Raw genomic sequence first — 26416 nt, forward strand, 5'->3', positions numbered from 1 at the left:
AGGCATACATGTTAGAATAAACAGCCTTAACATCATAAAAACATAATCACCAATTCTATGCAATTGACATTTTCATTTACAGGCACTGCAAAACATTCATTATGCAGAATTTACAGATGAATATTATGTGTTTAATCTGTCCCTTTTTTTTAATATTTGATGGAGGCAACCAGATGTTATCAATTTTCCGGTTTTCCACACAGCAATAGAAATGCAAATGTGAAAACAGAGCATGCTATCAAATTTGTAAGCGTAAATGAGTTATAATTCAATATTTAATATTCTATTATTTTAATATATATTTAATATTTAATATAAAACAGCTCTGCAACCTGCATGATGTCGTTGGTGAATGCGATGGCTTTCCTGAACAATGGACGATGCCATATGCTACCATATCCACAAAAAGTTTTGTTTTTTCTGTAAAATATTATTCAAACATAACATATACAATATTCACCACCCAAAGCCGACAGACGCGCCTGAACAGAAAATTAAATGATACACAGCAGGGTTTTAGCTGCACTTACAAAAGTGGGGGCCAGGCACCCCAATATTTAATTTGAAGGGTCCTTGCAGGCAATATGAGGGTCCTGTAAGTAATGAAATGATGTAGTGTACTCTACGTTTATATAATCACTTAGAGCCTCGAAAGAATAATGGACAGTGGTCATGCTTGATGGATGAAATAACAGACACACACTCTTGATATGCTGTAGGTACAAAGAGTATTCCAGTGTTCCACTTTATGGTAATTACCAGTTTTTTACCAGTAAAATTAGGCTTGGACCGGTAATTCATGTGACTTCCAGTCCCTGTGAACCGGCAAATTAAGTACCTCATAAATCCTTGTTTTTGAACAAAACATCGGTGATATTCATATAAGTATATTTTTTGAACAAAGTCAGCTTGTCTGTTACCATCAGGGTTTCCCCTTGTCTTTTTTTGAGTGCAAGGAAATATCATTTCGCGTTGCTTTAAGGTTAAATATATATTTTGTAGCAACTTAGTTCCGAAATATCCAAACAAAAAAAAGATATAATTGTGACTCAACTTCATGTGAATGACGTGTAGATCTAAGTTACTTCAAAGATGACATCATTGCACTGAACATGGTGTTGAAAGAATTAAAACAAGGTAATTTTCGTAAGTTTTTCTATTTGTTGAAAGTTGGGACTATAAAAAATTAGGGGGGACTGGTAATTCATAGAGTTGCCCGTCCACCAGGACTGACAGTTTCAAAAACCAGCAGGGGCGGTCGGGTAGCCTAGTGGTTAAAGCGTTCGCTCGTCACGCCGAAGACCCGGGTTCGATTCCCGACATGGGTACAATGTGTGAAGCCAATTTCTGGCGTCCCTCGCCGTCATATTGCTGGAATATTGCTAAAAGCGGCGTAAAACCAAACTCACTCACTCACTCACTCAAAAGCCAGCAGTAACACTGGTACTGTGTGTCTTTCGGGATGCAGTCAATTTTCGTTCTGTGTCCATCCATTTGTGAGTCGTGTAAAACCCTCTTCACAAAGAAAGGACATTCTTCATGCACAGAAAAGGCCCAGAAGATCCCGGGCTTCAATTACATTTAAACATGTTCTTAATTATTGCCATGTGAAGGTTAGATACCCCCAATGGTCAATCATCGGGATGTTTTATATTTTGAGTATTGTATTTGTAAAGGTTTTTATTACTTGCTCGTGAAGAGATCACCCGTTTAATAAACATACAGCTGTATTACACATTGTGTAATACCAAAACGCGTGCTTATGTACTCTCGGAACACGTTTCACGAACAAATATTGAAAGCTCTTAACATTTCTTGGCTGATTCAACGACATTGCGTGAGGAGATGATAGATCACTGAGAGGAGCTTATGCACACTCAATGACCCCAGCAACCCTGTTGCTAGGGTGACGTCACATGGCATTGTTTCGCCGGTGGATCTTGCAATATACATTCCACAAATCACGTCATCGGGTATTGTGACGTGATTGTAAACTTTGTGGTGCAGGTCCCGTTCCACAAGGCGATCGTAGTGTAACGTAACGCAACGCAACGCAACGCAACGCAACGCATCACAACACAACGCAAAGTTTCTGTTAGAGTATGTGAGTTACAATAACCTTAGCGCTACGATAACTTTGTGGAACGGACGCCTGAATTGTAAAGTGGGCCGTTGTATGGTATTAAATTAATATGTGTCAACGTTTGACGTGTTTGAAGTATTATTCTGTTAAACTCAATTGGATTATGTTGTGGATCATGTAGGTGTCTGCCTATTCATACCTGACAGTGAAATTCTTAAAAAAAGATATAAATGGCAAGTAATCAATAAGATAGTAAACGAGCTCCCGTGTAATACCAATATTATGAAACTTGTGAATAGTTCTGGTTCAGCTCCCAGAACTATTCACTCGTTTCATAAAATTGGTATTACACCGGAGTTCATTTAGTATTCTAAAGGGGCGGTCGGGTAGCCTAGTGGTTAAAGCTTCCACTCATCATGCCAAAGACCTGGGTTTGATTCCGACATGGGTACAATGTATGAAGCCCATTTCTGGTGTCCCCCGCCGTGATATTGCTGGAATATTGCTAAAAGCGGCGTAAAACCACACTCACTCACTCACTCGTTGCTTTCCTGCCACAGTAAACTGAACGCTGTGCTATAACTGAAATACAGTTCTTAGCGGCGGTAAAACTAACTCACTCACTTAACCTATCTCGGCGGCGTTTAATGTCAACTAACTTTACAGATATTTTTATTGACTTTTGTACAATAAAACTCACTCACTCACTAGTATTCTATATATACCTACCGGAAACACTGGCACCACGTCCATGTGAGAGTAGAGACCCAGGGTTGGGAGGGAGGCGTTTGTTCAGACCAGTGACATTATCACAAATAACTCCTTTGGGCCAGTCTGGAGTAAAGGATAAAAACAGTAAAAGGGATATGAAAATATAAAAATATTACCAATTTAACCCAATTTTACCAATGTACAGAACATACAATAAAGGTACAGAAAGAAAGATGGAAGAACTAGCAAACCCACCTCAATCGTTTTGAAATCCAGGCCAACATCTTCAGCAAGTTTAGAGAGGAAATCTATGGCTTTTCCTGGAAGAAAATAGAATTTAATGTATCAAATATTCTTTTCAATTATTTTCCCTACAAAGATGACAATCAACCAACATGACCAAAAAATAACAAGTCTTCTTAGTACATTGTTTAGTTCAATTTTTGGAAAAAGAAGGATTTCTCATTTACAATTCACAGCTGTGTTCTAAAATGTCCCCAACCCAATTTTGTAACTGAAATTTTAACAGGGATTTTTTTTATGTACACCGCATGGTTGATTAAAATCAAAAAAGTTCTCCCATTTCTGTAGAACAAAAAATACAGAAGACTGAAACGTATCAATGTTGTGAGATAAGAGTGATTTGTAGTTTAACCAATCACAAGCTGTGTAACTTAACACACTTTGACCACGTTAAACATTGTGGGGACAAAAATAAACTGTCGCATATGATTTTTAAGCTAGTGAAATTTGAAACTGGCTGTTAACTTTTAAGGCTTGCAAGCACACATGGCCTTCAAAATTTTGCGACTATTTTCGACATACTGATTCACAATAAAACAAGATCAAAGTTTTGCTTGAGCTGTAGTCTTGGTGTAGAGGGATAGTAAGAGAACGAACATTGACAAATGTCCATATAACGGAACATTTTGCCATTGAGTGAGTGAGTGAGTTGGGTGTTTAACGTCGCTTTTAACAGTATTCCAGTCATATCACGGTGTGTCAGCTTAATGTGGGAGGAAAGCCCGAAGTGATGCAGGTCTCAGAAGTTTACCATTTCAGTGAAACCCATGAGCCAGGTATGGTGCTGACAAACCTAGAAACATAATCGGGGCGAACCGGGATTTTCAATACTCCTGAGTGACTCTTAAGAACAAATAAATAATTCTTGGGACATCATCCTGTTGTTTTAAGGGAGCATTTGTTTCTGGTTATAATGCTGAACAACAAACACCCCTAATTATAATGTGATAGACCATTCCCAAAGTCTGCACCAGGCATACTTGTACCCAGTGTGCATTCTCACGGTTGATCTCATTGAAACAAAGGGTAATAGGTTATGTTCTGGCAATTGCTTCCTAGGGCTGGGAAAAGTCCAAATTTACTACCCAGGTACCCGCCCCCCTATTACCCTACCCTACCCGGGTACCCACTGTAGGTCTCAGGAGATGTCTCAAAATGTCTGCTTGGGAACACTTTTAGCAAACCTGGCAAAAAGTATTTAGATACATGTATTAAACAATCTGGTCATTCATACACTGAAGTTGACTTAAGTTATATCTTTATTCAACCATATCAAAAATCAGAAGGAATGGGTGCATAGTCAGAAAGAAATGCCAACATTAGTGACTTGTAGTGTAACCATACAGTTCTAGACAATTTTTGTCATTAAACAATATATCACGTGACTAACCACGGGTCCGGGTAGTCCTGTGGGTACCCGGGTCCTAGTCGGTACCAACCCGACCTGGGTACCTGAGTTACCTGCCCCAGCCCTATTGCTTCCCATATCTGTTGAATTATTTATGTCAGAGAAAGACGCGAAAAGTGCTTGTTCTAGAGGCAGGGCTTGATTTAAGGAACTTGATTTAACTTGCACTAGGTGCATATTGACATTAAGACCTAGTTGCACAGACAAAAGCAGGTTGCACCCTGATCCAAAGATATATCAACGTTTAAGTATGTGCACATAATCTTGAAGCTCACACATTTTGATGACATCAAGCCCCATAACGCAAGACAAATTACACATAAATAAGGGTGTTGATTTGGTATGGTAAATAAGCTTAGAGGCATTGAATGTTTGAAAGATTTATAGTCCTGCACCAGGACTGTGGAATATATTTTTTTTATTAAAAACACCCAATCTAGATACAAAAGCAAATCTAGCCAACTCTAGCTAGCTCTATTCAACTATTACCGTATTTGACGTAATCATGTGTAATAAGCGCCCACGGCGATATTTGCTAATATATTGGCTAGTGAACAATCCCAATTAGCACCCCTTCCAATTGGCAATGTACACAAGACTTATAATTTTGTGTATAATATGCACTCGTGTGTTATATGCACCCTTGATTATGGGCAAATAAATTCTGAAAAAATATATCTGTCATGTGTAATACACACAGACTTTTCTTTTGTATCATTTCAGGCTGTCAGTATAAACCATGAAATTTATGATCTTTCAACTCTGTTTTTTTATCCAAAATTATATTCTAATAAGAGCCCCCTATTTATAATTTTGAGAGCTCCCTTGGTGCATATTACATTAAATATGGTATATGAAATCAGCATTAGGAAGATAATTTGTTTAATTTTAGAGGCGGGAAGAGTATTGTGTAATATAAGATTTCATAGACTAAATGTAAGTCTAAAAGATTGAGGTGTAGACATATAAGGATTAAACATGAACTTGGTGCATATAGACTTAAATATAATTTGCACATAAATTTATCAATAAAAGGTTGCATTGATGCATATTTTACAAAGCTAAATCAACCCTTGAGGGGTGCAATGATACGGGTGGCCACGATATGATGCGTATCTCGATACACTGATCACGATACAAAATGTATCTCAATATGCCACAACCACAACTCAAAGGCCATCAACTAAAATACTCATGAATAGCAGATGTGTGTGAAAATGGCGACCAACTGTTGCTTCAGGAAAGCCACAGCTTCTATGTAGTGTGTTTTTTCAAGCACACATAGAGTTCTATTATCTATTACCGTATTTGACGTAATAGTCAGTGAGTGAGTGAGTTGGGTTTAACGCCGCTTTTAACAGTATTGCAGTCATATCGCAGCGTGTTAGCTTAAAGTGGGGGGAAAGCTCAAGGTGATGCAGGTCTCAGACGTTTACCACTTTGGTGAAACCAACGAGCAAGGGTATGGTGCTGACAAACCTAGAAACATAATCGGGGCGAACCAGGATCCGAACCCACAATCAGAGGTTTCTTGCGTGCCCAAGGGACGCAACTCTGCACAGCGAATAGCGGCGCCTTAGATGATTGGGCCGACCACGCCCCCTTTTGACGTAATAAGCACCCCGCTCTAATAAGCGCCCACGTCGAGATTTGCTAATATATTGGCGAGTGAACAATCCCAATTAGCACCCCTTCCGACCCCTATTCGCGTATAATACGCACTCGTGTGTAATATGCACCCTTTATTATTGGCAATTAAATTCTGGAAAAATATATCTGTCGTACATAAGCATTTCAGGCTGTCAGCATAAACCACGAAATTTATCTTTAAACTAAAAAAACATTCTAATAAGAGACCTATATTTCTAATTTTGAGAGTGCCCTGGGCGCTTATTACGTTGAATATGGTATGTAAGCAAAAATACGTATTTTGTATTGTCATGTATTGCAACACAGGTCAATACATATTATGTGTTGTATCGAAGGCCACGTGCATCAGAATAAAAATTTTAGTGTATCATTTCTTCACCTAAAGAATGACATTTGACCCAATGACCAAGATGTCGACAACTGCTTCTGTACTTTGATTGGTTGGTTGGATGTTTGTTGTTTAAGTTGTTTTCAGCAATATTCCAGCTATATGACGGCGGTCTGTAAATAATCGAGTCTGGACCAGACAATCCAGTGATTAATATCATGAGCATTGATCCACAGCAGACAAGTCACAAAGATTTCATTTAATTCTTCATTCAGGGAACAACAAATGTTTATGCATACTCAACATCAGGTACCCACATACAATATTAGCATAATGCTGTGCTTGGAATATTTGTATTACCCAGAATTCCCCACATTATACATAAATTCTTCACTCAGTGAATAACAATATGGTTCTTAAAATATTCAGCATCAGGAGAGGCATATAAAATATGAACACTATTCTGTGCTTGGAATATTTGTATCACTCTGAGTTTGAATATTCTTATTCTCTAACATTCTCGTTGAGTATGTAGGTGATAGTAGAGCCCTGGTAATCTACGCTTGTGGCAACCAAATGGACATGGTAGATTGGTAGACTTGGTACTCATCCAATGACTTGGTTTTTTGTTTGTTTGTTTGTTTGTCGTTTAACGCCGCACTCAGCAATATTCCAGCTATATGACGGCGGTCTGTAAATAATCAAGTCTGGACCAGACAATTCAGTGATTGTCATCATGAGCATCGATCCACGCAATTGGGATACAATGGCATGCATCAACCAAGTCAGCGAGTCTGACTACCTGATCACCAAACTCTCAGTTAGGATGTCATCGTATATCACATTATTGATCTATTGCTAAATATATAATGATATTTCGACATATGTCGATACTGTATCAATACAAATTTTAGATATCAGGTGAGGTGAGATGGGGTTTAACGTCGCATCCAAGAGTATTGCACTTATATAGCGATGTGTGTGTGTGCGTGCGTGCGTGCGCGCGCGCGCTTGTCCTAGTCCGGACTGATGCCGATTTATAGTGCCGCAGTTTAACATGAATACCCCACTCAGACACAGTATACTGACTCCGAGCCGACCAGTCCTTGTTTTAGCTCCTTTATGCAGAGTGCCAGACAGGGTAACTAACAGCAAGTACAATCTCTTAAAGTCTCTTGGTATGACGCGGCCGGGGATTGAACTCCCAACCTTCCGCTCTCCAGGCGGACGCTCTACCACTAGACCACGGAGGCGTTTTTTTAGATACTTAGTTAATATTTATTGCCAAAGAAATGTTTTTATGTACATGTATTAATATTACCATTGTAAAGATGGTCAATAAGAATGCAGAAAATTCAAAATGAAACACCTCATGGGTGAGGCCAGTTCATTTTCAGTATTAACTTGATTAATTGCAGATAGGTAAATTGTATCTGTATATGTGCAGTGTAATTAACTTTATTAATATTATATTATTATTAAAGTTATTATTTATAAATTTATAAATTTCCAGTCAGTGAGACTTCGACACAAGGGTTCGTTTTTCAACTGATCACTTTGTTTCAGGTGTTTCACATAGGTGTCAAATCACAAAGGTCGGCTGAGAAAGCCCACGTGACAACTATTTCAATATGTCCATGGTTCTTTAAAACAATCCATTGAGTTAGATAACGATGAGCAATCAATCAACATATTATCGGTTAACCCTTTGAACAAAGTATGTTGTTTTTACATCGGCACTTCACGCCACAATATGAGTGTATTCCCTTTGCTTTAGTAAACCCACACATGTAAACACTCACTTTTGACATATCCACTCTGCAAGATAACAGTGATTAATCAATCAACAAATTTTCTGTTGATCCTTTGATGGCTAGGAATGATCCGTTGATTTACAAAAAAGTAAATCAACTAATCATTCATCTCTTGCTGGGCTGCCACGTGCATATTACATAGCACACATTTCACCTCACTTCAAACCTGGATTTAGATTGAATAATTACCCAGGACACAATAAATGCCAAATGGGAGCCTTTATCAGGTGATCTGAGTGATGCTATCACTAATTATACCTGTAATAAATTAATTAACTGAGCATCAAGTGAATAACGATACATACACATGTGTAGGGTTATACCAGAAAACGTGGATGACAACAAGGGAGTAGTAATCCCATTATCCACGCAATCCGAATTTGCTTTCACTGCAGGGATACCTTTTTTTCATTATTAAACTATAACCATCAGGTGTATTTCCAAATAACGAAATCTGATGATCTTCCACCATTCTTTTTGTCTGTTTGTTTAGGCTGAAGAAATTAATTACCATGCGCCCTTTGTCGAAATCTTCATAGATCATGGGTAACCAATCTGTGTTCAAAAATGAGTAATACAAATATTGCCTCCAAGTTTATTTACGCAGTTTTTACAGATGGTAGCCCAGTCTCTTGTCACGCTCATTTGTGTTGGCGAGCAAATCGACTCACGGTAGCTAGTGGGCCCTACTGGCCAGTGTCAGACCGCCGAGAAGAAGCCAGAGATTAGTGCCCCTTTAATAAGTACACACCTCCATATGTGCAAGAGCACAAGTGACGAATACCGTAGGTGACGTATTGGAAGGAGGGGGGAGGGTGGTCATGGAGGGTGGTCAAGGGTGCTGCCCAGAGGGGTGGGGCAGTTGATCTTGAGCAGATATTGGCGATCATACCACTGAGTAAAACACTTTGTAACAAAGTACATATGCCACACAACTGCTTCACATATCTCATATTACATTGTGTGCTGTATAATGTTTTGTTTTTTTCAGAAGCATGGTTTTAAAGGGTCAAATACAGTATATCACAATCAAAAGTCTTGCTTGACAGGTGTTTAAGGGTCTATAGTAAAACGTTGCTAATAGTACGTTAAGACAGAGACCATATAATAGATTATATGGTTTCTGGTTAAGAAGATTTTATCCATAAATTGTGTCTACTTTATATCATAAACATTTTTTCACATACATTAGAAATGCTGTATGATTTTGCAGATACATAGCGAAATATTACTCAATCAATGATTAAGTTTACTTTTAACGTTTTATTCATTGGAAATTCTTTCGACAATCTACCGTTTCTACCACGTCTTGGAGTCATTTTTGCCGGAGGCCGTTTTGGCATATGACCCAAGACATATATCCCGTCTTTACCAAGTATATGCATTAGAAGCAAACAAGTTGTAAAAGTCATAATTACTGTAATCTGGATCAGGGTGCATTGTTGGTATCTTCAAGTACTCCCTGAAGAGTGACACTGCAGGATCCTCACTAATTTCCGACATTGTTGAGCAGGTGAGATGCGACTCGTCTCGACGAAGCTCGGCTTTCTGTTGGCTAGACTTCCCGAGACCGCGGAAGGGAGATAACTCTAAATCTGGGCTGAACTTCGTGGAAACCCAATCTGTGGTTACTGTAGTGACATATGTCATTATCACAAATAGAGATCTGCACAAAGATATTGTTACCGCAGCTAGCGGAAATCAACCGTTCTTGATCAGTTTCAAATCCACTAATTTAATCTAATTTAAATCAGATAAGTCATAAACCGCCTTGGTATAGCAGTACTGCTGCGCCAAACAACACCCACTTTCTTAAAAGGTCACTTAATATTTTGAAAAACCCCAACCCCTATTGGATACGTTGATCGCGAATTATCAGTTTTGACAGAAAGCGGTAATTATTCCATTAATTCATTCGGGGCAGGTAATCCGTATTTGCTCGATGTTTGTCTAGTCCAGATGATACATATATAGGTATCAGGATGTGATGGTTATTGGAGATGCTTCTCCATGCGTAGTACGAATTTTCCGTATTTCCGAAATGGCCGTATTTTCTAATAAAATACATAATTTTAAAATTATTGTACCCTACTACCGTAGTGTTCGTAGTCCTCGTCCCTCGTGTGTGCCGAATGCATAAAATCTGGAATGCTCCGTTTTCTGACATCATTTCAATCTGATTTGTTGCATTTTATTCGTGTACTTGTTTGAAGGGGCGGTCGGGTAGCCTAGTGGTTAAAACATTCGCTCGTCATGCTGAAGACCCGGGTTCGATTCCCGACATGGGTATAATGTGTGAAGCCCATTTCTGGTGTCCCCCGCCGTGATATTGCTGGAATACAATCTCATTAAAATCAGATCTTAGTTCTCGCCACCGCTTTGTTTCGCGGCAGCGAGAACTAATTGGCTGGAATATGGCTTAAAGCGGCGTAAAACCACACTCACTCACTCACACTTGTTTGAACTTCTTCTACGTTTAACTTCTTTGAGAGGCATTTAGAAGTTTGGGTACTAAGTAAGGATAAGATTTATGGGTGAACAACTTCTTTATTACAATTAGGACCGACGTTTTGGTGTAGATTCTAACACCGTTATGAAGTAAGTGATGTTAAACGTTGTTATATGAAAAAAGGGGACTGCTCCAGTCCAGGCGCTGGTCCGTTTTTTACATTTACCATTTCGACAAACATTCAGTTGCACCTAATATCTTTCATACAAATTATGCATCAGCTATATGACGGCGGTCTGTAAATAATCGAGTCCGGACCAGACAGTCCATTGACTGACATCATGAGCATCGATCCACGCAGTTGGGATACGATGACATGCATCGACCAAGTCAGCGAGCCTAGCCACCTGTTCCCGTTTGTCGCCTCTTACGACAAGCATAGTCGCCCTTTACGGCAAGCATGGGTTGCTGAAGACCTATTCTACCCCGGATCTTCACAGGTCCTATTCTTGTAACAAACATCCACAGAGAAATATGTTCCCCACACGATAAAAAAAACGTCGTGTTTAAATCAGGAAACCGAACGTGTATAATGTTACTGAAAATATCTTTTTAATGTCACGATGTGAACTGGTATATTGAGTCATTTCTATTAAGTATATATACTGCCTCATTTCCATAATAAGCTGGTTTTCAGTGCTCGTGCTTGGAAAACAATATGTAGGTTATAATAGGATCCTATAAACATAGCTATTAACACAGCGAGGTGACTATTTATGTGGTGTCTATAAAACCTAACGATCGTACAAGAACGTGTCACCAGCTGACAGTAAATCAGCCATTATTCACAATAAAGACCCGTGTATCATACAGGTTTGTTTGTTGTTTAACGCCGCACTCAGAAATATGCTAGCTGTATGACGGCTGGACCAGACAATCCAGTGATTGATATTGCGTGGAACGCTCCATGTCATCAGGGAACTATGACACGCAAATGATCAAATAACGGTGTCTGACCACTCTATCCATTTGGTCCACAGGAACTCGTTATTGGTCAGTAAATAAAAAAAAATCTACCCCCTATATGTAAGTAGAGAATTTTACATATAGGGGGTATATATTTTTATTTACTGACCAATAACGAGTTCCTGTGATTTGGTCGCGTATTTCGACCATCAGGTAGGTTGCTGGTACGGTGGCCCATAAGGGACATGGAGTCTGTTTTTCAATATTTTGATATTTCACTTACTGTTATCGGAACCTTATGCAAATTAACTCGATTTGTCATACAAATAAGTGCTAAATCATGTATAAAGAAGATATTGAATTGCTGAAAAATGAAGCGAAAATGTCAAAAAACTAAAATGAAAATGTCCAAAACAAAAACGAAAAGGTAAAAAAATAAATGAAAATATTATCACCGCGTTGGGAGTATTATCACCGCGGTGGAAATAGTTTTCTGTATTTTCATTTTAGTTTTTGACATTTTCACTTTTGTTTTGGACATTTTCATTTTAGTTTATGACCTTTTCGTTTTTGTTTTTGATATTTCCATTTTAGTTTTTGACATTTTCGCTTCACATTTCAGCGATTCAATAGCTACTTGAAAGTACATTTTCCATGTTTTCGGTTGTTTTTATACATGATTTATCACATATTTGTATGACAAATTGTGTTAATTTGCAAAAGGTTACGACAAAAGTAAGTGAAATATAAAAATATTGAAAAACAGACTCCATGTCCCTTATGGGCCACCGTATGCTGGTGACATTTTCTAACTTGAATCCCCACGCCGTATAGCAAGCATGATATGCAGAGCTGATCCTTGCTGTGTCAGCGGATATGGTATCCGCGCCGAGTTCAATGGTCTCTGTGTGTCGGGGTTCAGGTCGTGTTTGGCTGAAGGAAATGAACACCTCTCGTTTGTCATTCACACGCTGAAACTACACATACTCATTCATAGTCATTCATGGCATTAAGTAGATCGAATCAAACACACTCAAACTACCGTTAATCCGTACGGTAACATTTCAGTCAAATCATCCAGGGTCCCCTTCCTCAAAGTCATCTTAGCGCTAAGTCGATCTTAACTCCCATTCTTTAACATTGACTTACGACAATGGTAGCGCTAAGATCGCTTTGTGGAACGGGACCAAGGTCCCGTTTCACAAAGCTATTATAGTGCTAAGGCGATCGGAACTCCCATAATTTAACAAAAACTTACGACCATGGTAGCCCGAAGTCGCTTTGTGTAACGGGGCCCAGTTAAACACATTTCTGAATGTTCTAACGTTATGGAGTAGAGTCATTTGTCATTCAGTAGATCAACTCAAATACACCCAACCCCCTAATCCGGACAGCACCATTTCAGTTAAACCGTCCGGATTAATAAATGTCTGGATAAACGAGTCACCGTTTTGGAGTTCATCTCTTGTATACACACCAGACCCCGTTCACCCGGACAGTGCCGCTTCTGGATAAAGGATACACTGTCAGGAGTGATGTCCCTTGAATATTTGTAGATTTTCTTACAGTAATCGGCAGGGTAGCGCGGTTTGGGATTAACAAGGTCGCATTAATCTGTCTTTGTTACCGCCAGTAACCCCTTTTCTGATGTTCTAAGACATTACTTACAATTTATGACAGTAAAGTAGAGAATGGTGCTATCGATCTGTAATTTTTTTGCTTGAATATTGCTGTATTTTTGTCTGTATATTGCTGTAATGAGTCTGTCTCACTGAAGTTTTCTAACGTAAACTCACGGAGACGCTTTGTTCTTTTACGAACTTCGGACGTTTTCTATCTCTAATTGCGCCTCGAAGAATTTCCCAGGATGCAGTGATGTCACTAGTTGCAGATGCACTCCAACCAAATACGTTTTTTATTCACCGTGACTAATGGAAGTGTGGGCTGATCGTTAGAGTTCGGTCTACTGTTAATTCTACATTAAAATACAGTTATAGTGTTATATCATTCAAACCGGATTATATTACCAGTTAATACAGTCTTTATGTATACCGCTTACCGTTATCTGGCCGTGTTGTAACTTCGAGATATCCGAACGTTCGAGATAACAAGACATATCCATCCAGACAGATCGAGTAACATTGTTATAGATCCCGAGCAATACAATTGCATACACGAGACATTAAGAACGACACGCCTATACATGCGATAATAAACTGATATGTCTGCACTTGGATAAAATTAAGCGCCGCTTACACTGTATTTTCCATATTAATTAGTATTTATTAAAATCTCATTCTTTTATAATTCTATAACAAAACACATATGTTTCTGTTTACAAAGTTACATCATATAATATTACAATACAGAAATCGAAATCGATTATCTAATGTCATATTTTGTGACTGATCCCTTATAATAATTATTCGATATCCCTTTCAGATGCTTTCTCTTTTCCTTTGTATCCTATTGCTCGACCAAGTACTTGCGTGGAGGCTCGGGTGGCCCAGTCGACTAGGGCGCCGCAGTTTGCTGTGCAGAGTTGCGTCCCTTGGGCACGCCAGAAACTTATGATTGTGGGTTCGAATCCCGGTTCGGCATGATTATGTTTCTAGGTATGTCAGCACCATACCCGTGCTCGTGGGTTTTACCGAAGTGGTAAACGTCTGAGACCTGCATGACTTCGGGCTTTCCTCCCACATTAGGCTGACACACTGTGATATAACTGGAATACTGTTAAAAGCGACGTTAAACCCAACTCACTCACTCAGCCCGTGTTTTAGCGAGGCAGGATAACAACAAGTACCATCTTGTACCATCTTCAATAATATTATATTATTTGCTAAAATTCATACATGTCCATGTGAACACACAAGTGGCCACCGAATAAATTATCATAGCTTTTAACCGCTTCAGCAACCACCTGCCAAGACACGAAGTGGTCTACACACGCTGAACCCATGTGGAATAGAACCCGTACCCAGATCCGGAGTAGAATAGGTCTTCAGCAACCCATGCTTGCCGTAAAAGGCGACTATGCTTGTCGTAAGAGGCGACTAACGGGATCGGGTGGTCAGGCTCAGTGACTTGGTTGATGCATGTCATCGTATCCCAATTGCGTGGCTCGATGCTTATGATATCAATCAGTGGATTGTGTGGTCCAGACTCGATTATTACAGACCACCGTCGTATAGCCGGAATATTGCTGAATGCGGCGTTAACAACAAACAAACAAACAAACAAACAAACAAACAATAGAACCGGGAATTGTATGTGACGAGCGAACGCGATATCTACTTGCCTTCCACACAGACACATACTCAGTACGCATACGTTAGTATCGTACAATAATCACACAAAACTAAAATTCTATATTTTTCTTCATATGACACACCCAGAAGCTCGTCCCTGACCTAGTGACCTACAGCACGCGTATCTATGTATTATTAATCACTCAGTACGTAGTAAGCGTGGAAGACGAGCTGTTTAGGAAGAGGTGCGCGTCCCCTTGATTTCACTACTTGTCAGACAAGAGATGGTCTTTCCTGCCAGTGTGAGAAACAGACGCTGACAGGTCCCCCTTACCTCACCGCCCCCCTTTCCCGTTATGGTTGACGATTTTCCTGTTATGTATGGTAAAAGGCCATTTTACTACGTTGAGCCACAGTACGCTTGGTAGTATAGTGATCGCTAATACGATGTGCTTGAGGCGAGCTGAGGTATGTATGGATGTTGCCATGTTTCTTAAGCATCTATCATCTTTAAGTTTTTATCCTTGTATCAACGCTTTGGGATTCCCCTTCTTCTTCTTCTTCTTCTTCTTCTTGTGCTGGTACTAGTATTAACCTTATTATTATATAATTTAATTCATTATTGTGATCGTATCCATACACAATATTACATTTCATTTTTATCTCGTGGTTGTCATGGGTTCACATTAACGTAATTCTAAAATATATTAATATTTCAGCACATATGATGAATATTTAATTCGTATTTATTTGTACCTGATGTTTAACCATGTCATTTAAGTAAATGGGTTAATTATATATTTGCTATTATTTTTATTTATTTCATTTATAGTATAAAGTAGAATAGTATAAATGGTATACAAATGTATAGCTTGCTACAACATGGCTACCAAACACCCATATTAAATCAAATCTTTGCTCAATTTAGCGAAACATGTCTGCTTTCAAATGATCACCTTAAATCAGCTGTACTAAAATCATTTTTGTCAGAGTATTTTGAAATATTGCAAATATCACCGAATTTGGACGTTTCGCCGCATGAACATCCGACCGTAATGGCTGACCTATACGGTGTTATTTAAAACAAATGTTTAAAAAAACTAAATTGAAAATGGAGAAACGTCAGAAACATTTAATTGTTTAGACAGGGAATATTGGACGTGAAAATGTGTCGATAAGGGCAATACTAATGGGGAAATACAGTAATTAAAGCGTTCGCTCGTCACTCCTAAGGACCGGTTTGTTTCTCCACATGGGCACAAGGTGTGAGACTATTCTCTTTGTCATCCCCCGTGATATTACTGGAATATTGTTTAAAGAAGCGACGAAGCTCACTCTCTCTGTACTGACAAATTTGTATGTGTACTTTGTAATAACAGTAATGATATTGTGAAGCAGTCGGCATACCGTTCACCGCCAACAATGTATGCTGTGAGTGAGTGAGTGAGTTGGGTTTAAGTCCGCTTTTAACAGTATTCCAGTTATATCGCGGCGTGCAAGCTTAATGTGGGAGGAAAGCCTGAAGTGATTCAGGTCTTTGACGTTTACCACTTCGGTAAAACCCACGAGCACGGGTATGTTGCTGACAAACCTAGAAACATAATCGGGGCGAACCGGGATTCGAACCCACAATCATAGGTTTCTGGCGTGCCCAAGGGACGCAATTCTGCACAGCGAATCGCGGCGCCTTAGACGACTGGGCCACCCGTGCCCCCTGTACGTTGTGAAACTATGGAGTGATTCACCATCAACACTCGGACTTCACGTGTCGGTTGTCATACAGTCAGATGTTTTCTGATGACATCCGTACATCTACCAACATCGGGGAAATCTTGCCTATAAGATGCACTTTGATATACATATATATTGTGTAGACTTTGTTACGATCAACAACAACCTTAAAAGTCTTTCTTTTGGAGTACACGGGAGTTTTGATCAATTTATGAACAGTCGATGTTATTTTAAAAAAAAATAAATTTCATATGAATTTCAAACAAGTTCAGTTTCAGGTCGTGGTTTGGTTGCTATTCTTGTTTCTAAGTATTTCGGTTAGATCAAGTTAAGTCAAGTGCCTAAAACGTATTCAACCGAACAGGTTCGATGAAAGAGCGATACAAATCCGAAATGGACACGAACAGGTAGAAACGGTTGAAATCCTACATATTTACAAGAACGGGACCTATATACATATCTACGTAAAACCATAAAAAGAAACATTAAAAGGTTTCTGAAGTGTGACAAATTAAAAAGATGCATGAAAGTGTATACACATATGGAACGAGTGGGTGACTATTGTGTCAACTTCCACCCACCACCATCTCCCCTCCCCACACCTTCACCCCACCCCACCCAACCCCACATACTGACTCATGTGCACCCTAATAGCCCTCGTGATGATCCCTGGTTAGGTTTGGTCCCCACCCTATGCTTGTTGCAAGGGCGACTAGATATATCAGGTTGTCCGGCTCGGTGGTCGAGTTGATTGCCTGTCATGATATCAATCACTGGTTTGTTTGAACCAGACTCGATTTATGACGGACCGCCGTCATGAAACTGGAATTGTGCTGAGTGCGGCGTAAAACAACAACCATACAACTGGTTCCAGCTGCCCCCACTGCTTTTTCCTCATTTCACTCAGGGTTCCTCGTAAAGCATTGGGGGCGGTGGGGTAGCCTAGTTGGTAAAGCGTTCGCTCGTCACACCGAAGACCCGGGTTCAATTCCCCATATGGGTACAATGTGTGAAGCCAATTTTCCGGTGCCCCCAACCGTGATATTGCTGGAATATTGCTAAAAGCGGCGTAGAACCATACTCACTCACTCACTCGTGTAACATTGTATATGTATATTATTAACATAATTACATTGTATTATATTATAAATATAATTACAACAATTACTTCAATTAAGTTAATAATGAAAAATAATAAAACATCAACAATTTCATGACAGTAACGACAGATGAGTAAATTAACCTCCCATACCACCAGGAAGTTAGAAACTGTCATTAACAACGCAGATAATTCTGACCAATCGAATCTCCTCGGCAACAATGAGTCATATTTCAACACTATTTCTTCGAACTGAAATCAACATCGGTCTACGCCATCACTCGATACATGACCTGTGGACAGTGTCGAAGCTTGTGTCGTTTTCCCGTTAGTAAATAACTAGCTGTTTTCCATATACTTCGTGGACTGCCCCACACACGCTAAATCCTGCTGTAACCGGTATGTATATAACAGTTTATATTTACATGGTCGGCCCAAAACATATCAGAGACCCGCATCACTTCGTTGCTTTCCTGGGGCGGTCGGGTAGCCTAGTGGTTAAAGCGTTCGCTCGTCACGCCGAAGACCCAGGTTCGATTCCCGACATTGGTACAATGTGTGAAGCCCATTTCTGGTGTCCCTCGCCGTGATATTGCTGGAATATTGCTAAAAGCGGCGTAAAACCATACTCACTCACTCACTCGTTGCTTTCCTGCCACAGTAAACTGATACGCTATGCTATAACTGAAATACCGTTCTAAGCGGCGGTAAAACTAACTCACTCACCTAAGCCTATCTCGGCGGCGTTTAATGTCAACTAATTTTACAGATATTTTTTTTTTTTACAGACTTTTGTACAATAAAACCCATTGTAGGTTTAAGGGGTGGCTCCACATGTAAAATTATTTTCTCAATTTGAGAACCAAAGATCACTGTTTCGATGGTTTCAAGACAATCTTATTAAAATCAGATCTACGTTCTCGCTGCCGGTCAACAAAGCTTTGTTTAGCGATAGCGAGAACTAAGATATGATTTTAATGAGATTGGCTTCAAGATCGTAAGCCTTCTGTTTTGTACATTTTATTATTAAATGTGTATAGAAGTACTTTTACCTATGCTCTGTAATCCTTTCACACATAACGAGGAACCTCACCGCCAGTTTGGTGTTAATTCAAAGAAGTCATCTCTCTTTTATTTTTGAAGCTACAACTCCAAAAAGGTTAAGTAAAAGAATATTATTTCCGAAGACTGAAATATCTGAATATTTTCTCTTTGCGCTCGTGCCCGAACGAACATGGTACCAGTATTAGACTGCATAATAAAATAAAGTAAACAAAATAATATTTTCCTCAAAAGTGAGGAGGGTTGTAGGATTTTTAAAATTTATATATTTTTGAAAATATATGTGATGATATAGGTGGAACACGTTTTAGTTTCCCCACCCCGAAAACCAACAAGCACTCATTGAACTCGTCGCTGTAGCACAATGTCAGTTGTCAAGCCAGTTATTTTATGGATAATAGAGTGTGATTTATATGACGCGGGAAATTTAAAAACTATTTTTTACAAGCAATTAAAATTAAATGATTTAAAGTGACGCCAATGCTCGAGAAACAAATGGGTTTTTTTCAGCCTAATATTGCGGCCATATAGCGACACATCTTGAAGTCGCTTCCAAATCTGTGATGGTAAAAATATGTATATCGCCATTCCGTTAGATAAGAAGGAAAAAACAATACTCTGCTGTTAATTATATTTCATATTCATGCATCTTTGATTGTCTACATTGTTAACTTTTGGGAGATGGGGTTTTAAAACAAAAATAATTTCTTCCAGAAAATACAGTAAAAAAGCAATGTTGGTAGATGAAGTTGCATTTGGTCGAATGTATTAATTGATGAAATTAATTAATGAAAACATGTCACCAAATAATTTAGTTGCATATTGTATTAACGTTCACGCTTTGTCAATCACACGTATAAATGTTCAGAAGAAAAAGGGTTGACTGCGTGCCCCTGCAACCCCCCCACCCCCCACCCCCCCACCCCCCCACCCCCACCCCCCCTCCCAGGTACTGAAAGCGCACCACATATCTAACTGCAGTTGTCATAGTTTCCATCATGGAAAGGCGTTTCTTGTTGGAATGTGGAATATATAGCACGTCTCGACTTGCTTCAGTTAAATTATTAAAATTAAATTACGCATTTATATAGCGCTACTTATCCAGACAACTGCCTGCTCAAGAGCGCTCAGTCGTATGCTCTTTTGAAGAGGATGGTCTTAAGTTTTGATCTAAAGGTGTTGACATCTTCAGATCCCCTGACATCAATGGGCAGTGCATTCCATAGAGTTGCACCTGCTTTTCGGAAGGTTCTGTCGCCATATGTTGTTCTGCTGGTTGGTGGAACAGCAAGCTGTAGTTTGTTTGCAGATCTCAGTGTTCGGCCAGGTTGGTAAAGGGCAGTGAGTTCCTGGAGGTATACTGGGGATAGCCCATGGATCGATTTGTAGACAAACATGATCAGCTTGAACACGATCCTGAGTCTCACAGGTAGCCAGTGCAGCTCTTTCAGGACGGGTGTAATGTGTTTAGTTAGTACTGTAGCATTACGGTAAGGGCTAGGCGAAAGAAAAAATAATCTGGTTCAGGGACTGTGAGATAGACCAAGACACCCGATCAACAGTATTAATTCTGACTGATATTTTATACGGCAATAGGCCGGGGTCTCGGGAAAAAGAAACTACACATCCATGTTTTTTTTATGCTGGCTAAACGAAATTGTTATCAGGTGGTGATGAAGTTGACTCTGGTATAGAGGATCTCACATGCATCATTTGACAGACCACTGTTTTCAGCCTAGTAACGTTTGTAATTGTTTGGTCAAATCCAAATTAGAAGTTGATACTTTCTTTTGACCAGCAGTTTACATATCCTCGTCTATTTCACGTTGGTTATAATAAAAATATATGATCTCAGAAATACACGTACAATATTCTGTCACTTCTGTCACTTTATTACTATTTATTATTCGAGGATGTTTGATTTCGGACAGAATAAATCCCTATCGCTGACGAAATGATGATGATGATGATGATGATGATGATGATGATGATGATGATGATGATGATTATTTATTTATTTATTTATTTATTTACTTGTTTCTTTATTGAAATCTAAAATGCAGTAAAGAAGGTTTGGGTGATCCTGACTCATTATTATTATTATTATTATTATTAATCGTATTTTGCAGATGATGAACGCCAGTAAGATGTCCCTATCACCGCCTATGGTCAACTGCACAGAACCCGTATGCAATTCGTCCTTGACCGAAGTGGATCACGACCTATTGCTGCAGGAGAACGACAGGCATGCACTCCAGTACATCCCGGTGATGATCTACGTTGCCATGCTCATGGTCACCGGCGTCTTTGGCAACGGCTTAGTCGTCTACGTCTATCGACGTCGCTTCAAGAAGACATCTTCCAATTACTTTATCCTGACCATGGCCATATTCGACCTTGTCGCCTGCTTGGTGGGGATGCCCACTGAGATCTACGACCTGCGCTACCCGTACGCCTTCTACAGTTCATCCGGATGCAAGATCTTCCGGTTCGCGGAGACGTTTTCGATATATGGGTCTGCGTGTGTCTTGCTTGAAATAGCCTTTGATCGTTACTTCAAAATCTGCCGTCCGCTGATGGTGATCAGCTTGTTTAAGATCAAGATGCTGTGTATTCTTGCAGCGGTTATGGCCCTTGTTCTTTCGGCACCCGCAGCAGTCATCTTCGGCATCAGCCACCCCATCATCCCCAACACGAACATCATGGGCTACGACTGCTCCATCGACAAAGACTACAAAAACAAGGTGTTCCAGATAGTCTATTACGGCGTTCTGATGTTTATCTTCGTGGCATTTCTTCTGATCCTAACGGTCCTGTACATTAGGATCTGGATGGAGATACGAAGCCGACAGAAAATGGTGATCGGAGACCAAATCTCCAAACCGACAGAGGAAGTCCATGAGAGGAAGAAGATGCGAGTCAAGTACCTCCCTAGCGTGAGCGACGAAGACTCTTGCAACAACAGCAACGGCCATACTGTCTCCGCTACTCAAACCGTACGCTCCCGTTTCGCAAGCTTGTCCGCGTATGCCTCCAAACTCCACGTAAGTCGTACGACAATCGTACTTTTCGCCGTGACCGTAGCCTTCCTTATAAGCTATTTGCCTGCTATTGTCATTATGATCATCCGATCTGTGGACAAAAGCATAGAAGAGACTCAGAGCACCACGGCTGCCGTCACAAGCAAGCTCTTCTCAAAGTTCTTTCTCATCAATAACGCAATTAATCCAATAATCTACAGTTTCTTAAACATTAACTTCAGACGCCAGGCTAAAATAGCTATCAAGAAAATCCTATGTTGTGAACGAAGGAGAAGGCGATACCCCCAGAAATGTGACTCTGACAGAAGCACGAAGAAGGAAATGATTCCTATTGACTGTTGACATTGCTCGAGTAGCTTGTAAGTGTATTAACACCGACTATAGCGAACCCCGCCACACCGGAACTCATCTTTTCCGGACGATTACTGTTGGTCACGCCTCTACACATAAGAGGATCGTATCCAAATACCCATGATTCTTTAATCAGACATCTGTTAATCCGGACGATTTCAACGGGGACAGACCGTCCGGATTAACGAGGTTTTAGTGTATACACCTCATGATTGAGATGGCCGGCCCATCTCTTCGCATTCCTGTAGTATACATGCTTGTGTTTGCATAGAACTACCTGGTTGTATTAATATGAGTAGTTCTGTTTGTTGTGTATGCTATTTGTGAACAATGTCTACTGCGTCACAAAATATATATACTTAATTCATGTAAAGGGGAACATATTCATCCTATATATGGAGGCACGGGCCCAGTCGTCTAAGGTGCAGAGTTGCGTCCCCTTGGATACCAGAAACATGTGGTGCTCGGTTCGAATCCCAGAGTGCCTTGGTTATGTTTCTTGGTTTGTCAGCACCATATCCGTGCTCGTGGATTTCACCTGGGGTGGTAAAAGTCCCACACGACTCCCACATCAAGCTGACACGCCGTAATGTAACTTAAATACTGTTAAATACGGCCTTAAACAAAACCACTTTCTCATACTATATATTTTAATTATTTAACCATTGAACATATTTTAATTACATATATAGAGAGGCATTGTACATACACCGGGCTATTTTGTCTCAGTTATGTCTCCTAGTATTTTCACGTCTTTAGAATTCACGCCCGGTAACCAGTTTTACATGGAATAGGATGTGACGATAGATTAATGAGGTGAGGTGAAATGGGGTTTAACGTCGCGTCCAAGATTATTGCACTTATATAGCGACGTACGTGCACGTGTGTGTGTTTGTGTGGCTGCTTGTACTATTCCGGACTGATGCCGATTTATAGTGCCAGCTCACTGAGATACCATGCCGCAGTTTAACATGAATACCCGACTCAGACACAGTATACTGACTCCGAGCCGACTACTCCTTGTTTTAGCCCCTTAATACCGAGCGCCAGACAGGGTAACAACAAGTACCATTTTTTAACGTCTTTTGGTATGACGCGGTCGGGGATCGAAACCCGGACCTTCCGCTCTCCGGGCGGACGCTCTACCACTAGACCACGGAGGCGGTCCGATAGATTAATGAAGGGTGTATCATAAAAATATGGTATATGGTGCGTTTCCTTTGCTTACAGTATATACAACACACGACAGGGCACGTACCTATTGTACGTGTTTTTTTATCACCATGGTAAAAAATAAGATAACCCTGTTTTCTAAAATATAGCTCTTCATCCTTTTATAAATGAATTTATGTGAAACAGCTTTAGGCGTAACTTAAACATATAATAATGGAAACCCTGCTTAACGACGCACATATTTACTAGGAGACCCAACACGCCGCGAAGCACCAGTAACAGTGCAGGGAGTTTAGACATAGTGGTAAAGCTGTATCCGCTGGTCGGAACTCGGCGTGACGTCGGTGTGAGTTCGGCCCAGTCACCCATGTGTTAGTAAGCAGGCTGCCACCAGGAAGGTAGACCAGGACAGTAACACGTTGGGGAGGAGTAACTCGTTCGCTCTTTGGGTGCCCCTAACCCAATTTCAGTACAAAATGATGATAACGTACAATTCAAGCTTAACGATGCTCTCAGAATCAGCGGCGAATAACGTCGCCTTCAGTTTTTTTCTCGTTTGGCGTTATATTTTTATTGCTTGGTTTACGGATCTACTGAATCAGATCAAGTTTAGACTTGATTATAACACTTATGAATAAAAAATCACAAATTGTTTTCCTGCCTGACCTAGACATGATACACTGACCCATAATGTTCGCTCAAATACCACGCATAGGTTCACATGCACTTCAAGCAGCGTATGGAATTATCTGTTCACACGTTTACACAATTTTAACATTCCTGTCAAATGTCACAAAAATTTCACATGGAAAATCGAGATTATTTTTCTTACCCCACCAACCTACATTTTTACAATAAAAGAACTAATTTTCATTTCGACCACAGACCAAAGAAAAAATATCCATACACTACTGAACAAAAAACTGTCCAATTTAGTGGTATTATGTCGGGGAGGGAAGAGCATTTAGAGTTGAGGTATTAGCTGAAAAACACCAAGTCTTGGCATGGGCCAGGGTGGCTGTTTCAGGCCGCAACTATTTATAACAATTTCGTTGTAAATTAAACCTATACTTATATTGTTAAGTAAATTATGGTCGTTCAGATGAATGCATATGAAAACAATGAAGATTTCCATTCGTAAGTGGGTCAACGTTTTAATATTTATTTTAGAAAGTGGGCTGATTGTTTAACTACGCATATAATATTATTGGCTACGAAATGAACTAAGCACCGATGCACCTTATTAGAATCAATCATCGCCGTTTAGTAAGTTGTAGTTAGTTGTGTGCGAAGTATTCATATGTTGATTTAATGTCATGGATGTCATGGATGTCATATTACATGAAATATCACTCGTTAATGTTTTGTTTGTGTATAAATGTCAATATAATCCTATTTGTTATTTATTCGTTATGTTTATACTAACATGTTAAGATTGTTTATATGGTTTGTGTCCGTGTATATTTGATATCTTCTGGAATTGTCTCATTTAACGTTTTGTATATTTCCATGCTATTTGTATAGTGTTGTTTGCGGGTCAAACTAGCGACGGATCTCACGTGCTACATGTTCATCGGTGTATGGAGATTAACCTGGGCTCAATCACCTTTGAATTACCTGATTTCACATGACTTATCTCCCTTTGTCTCTTCCGGTCACTTCAACATCCGGGCACTTTCAGTTCTAATATGGCCAATTTATGGCGTGTATCGAACAGTTTGAACAGTTTCACTAGACATCGGCGTAACACTTGTAGTATAAGTTTTTAATATAATAACACACTCGTAGGCCCTTGGGTATATGTGGTATTAGATTGTGCCGTATAGTCTGATTATGTCCCCTGGTTGGTGAGTGTCATGGCCGTGCTCTTGGGTGTTTCCACGTCTGCTGCCTTCATCACCCTTAGAGTATCTTAAATACTGCCCAAGGCGGCGTTTAACCCAACACCCACACATTTACTATTATGCTCCAAGTGCCTATGATTAACCAAGAGAAAATTAAGCCTTTAACCCAGATTTTGATAATCTATTTTTTTAGTTTTATCAAGCTGTTCTGGTTGAATTGAAATAATGTTCATCATAATATGCTCCGACTGTCATGCCTTCAGGTTTTAAAACAAATGTTTTCATAAAATGACAGCATGATTTTGAAGCAATGAATTTTGTAAATTTTATCAAAATATGTAAATTTTGCACTTGGTAGGACATGGGAATTCTTTTGAAATCCCTGTTTCTATCGAAATGAATTTCAGTATTCATTCGTGTATTTGTGATCACTCGCCTGTCCGGAACATATATTGAAATATGCGAGTAGTGACGAATGTGTCTTGACCATGCGTTTGTTCGCTGTTCGCTGTTTTGTAGTTACTGTGATTATCAGTATTGTTTGATATCCTGTCGTGTTTGGACAATGTAGATCTATACTCGCTATTGTTGACGCCCATATAATATCGTGTATTGGAAGAGTTTAATGTTGTATTAATGGGCTTTCATTTCTTCATAGCCATAACGCCGCCGATCTTGTATGCTTAGCCACACACTTGGTACTTTTTTTCAGAGACTGGGCTCCTGTCTGCTGATAGGTGATATACGATGTGCCGATTTCACAGAATCGTACGGGAAATTTCATTGCAAGAAGTCGGCTTGTCTTTTGTTAAGTGTTTAGATCAATTTTATTTAACACAAGTGGTGACCCTAGTTATTCACAGTTTCAGATTATATTTTAAAGAAGAAATGCCTTAATGCACCCATAATCATCATCTCGTTGTCTTGTGAAGTTTTGAAATAAACCAACTTTTTTCGTTGCAATATTTTTAATTGATTATTTCGCATTTTCGTTTTACCTGAATTTGACTGCCACTGCCACACTGTTTTGAAAACCACATGGGGCTTGAGTCTCAGAGGTATAACCTCGTGTATATCGCCTGCATAGCCTTCGGAAATGTGTTATTGACACATTGATGTGTCATATCAATATAATCCTCAAGGCCATGACAC

At 39.6% G+C, this 26416-nt stretch overlaps 1 protein-coding gene and 1 pseudogene across 4 annotated transcripts in view; one reads left to right on the top strand and one right to left on the bottom strand.

Annotated features, from left to right (window-relative positions):
• The window catches only part of LOC124133873, a 37021-nt pseudogene extending 27037 nt beyond the window's left edge, over positions 1-9984 (bottom strand).
• The window catches only part of LOC124133830 (orexin receptor type 2-like), a 156599-nt gene extending 133423 nt beyond the window's left edge, over positions 1-23176 (top strand). For 2 of the 4 annotated variants that reach the window (XM_046498370.2, XM_046498369.2), the window contains one exon: positions 20985-23176. In XM_046498370.2, the coding sequence (XP_046354326.2) occupies positions 20985-22238 (1254 nt within the window). In that variant the 3' untranslated portion in view covers positions 22239-23176. Of the gene's footprint in view, positions 1-15311; positions 15432-18048; positions 18193-20984 lie in introns of those variants that run through there. The other 2 variants (XM_046498368.2, XM_046498371.2) reach the window with 2 other exon arrangements.
• Positions 23177-26416: the final 3240 nt, after the last annotated feature.

This window comes from Haliotis rufescens, unplaced genomic scaffold (assembly GCF_023055435.1).
Source record: "Haliotis rufescens isolate VD_foot unplaced genomic scaffold, xgHalRufe1.0.p SCAF_16, whole genome shotgun sequence".
In the NCBI taxonomy this organism is placed as follows: domain Eukaryota; kingdom Metazoa; phylum Mollusca; class Gastropoda; order Lepetellida; family Haliotidae; genus Haliotis; species Haliotis rufescens.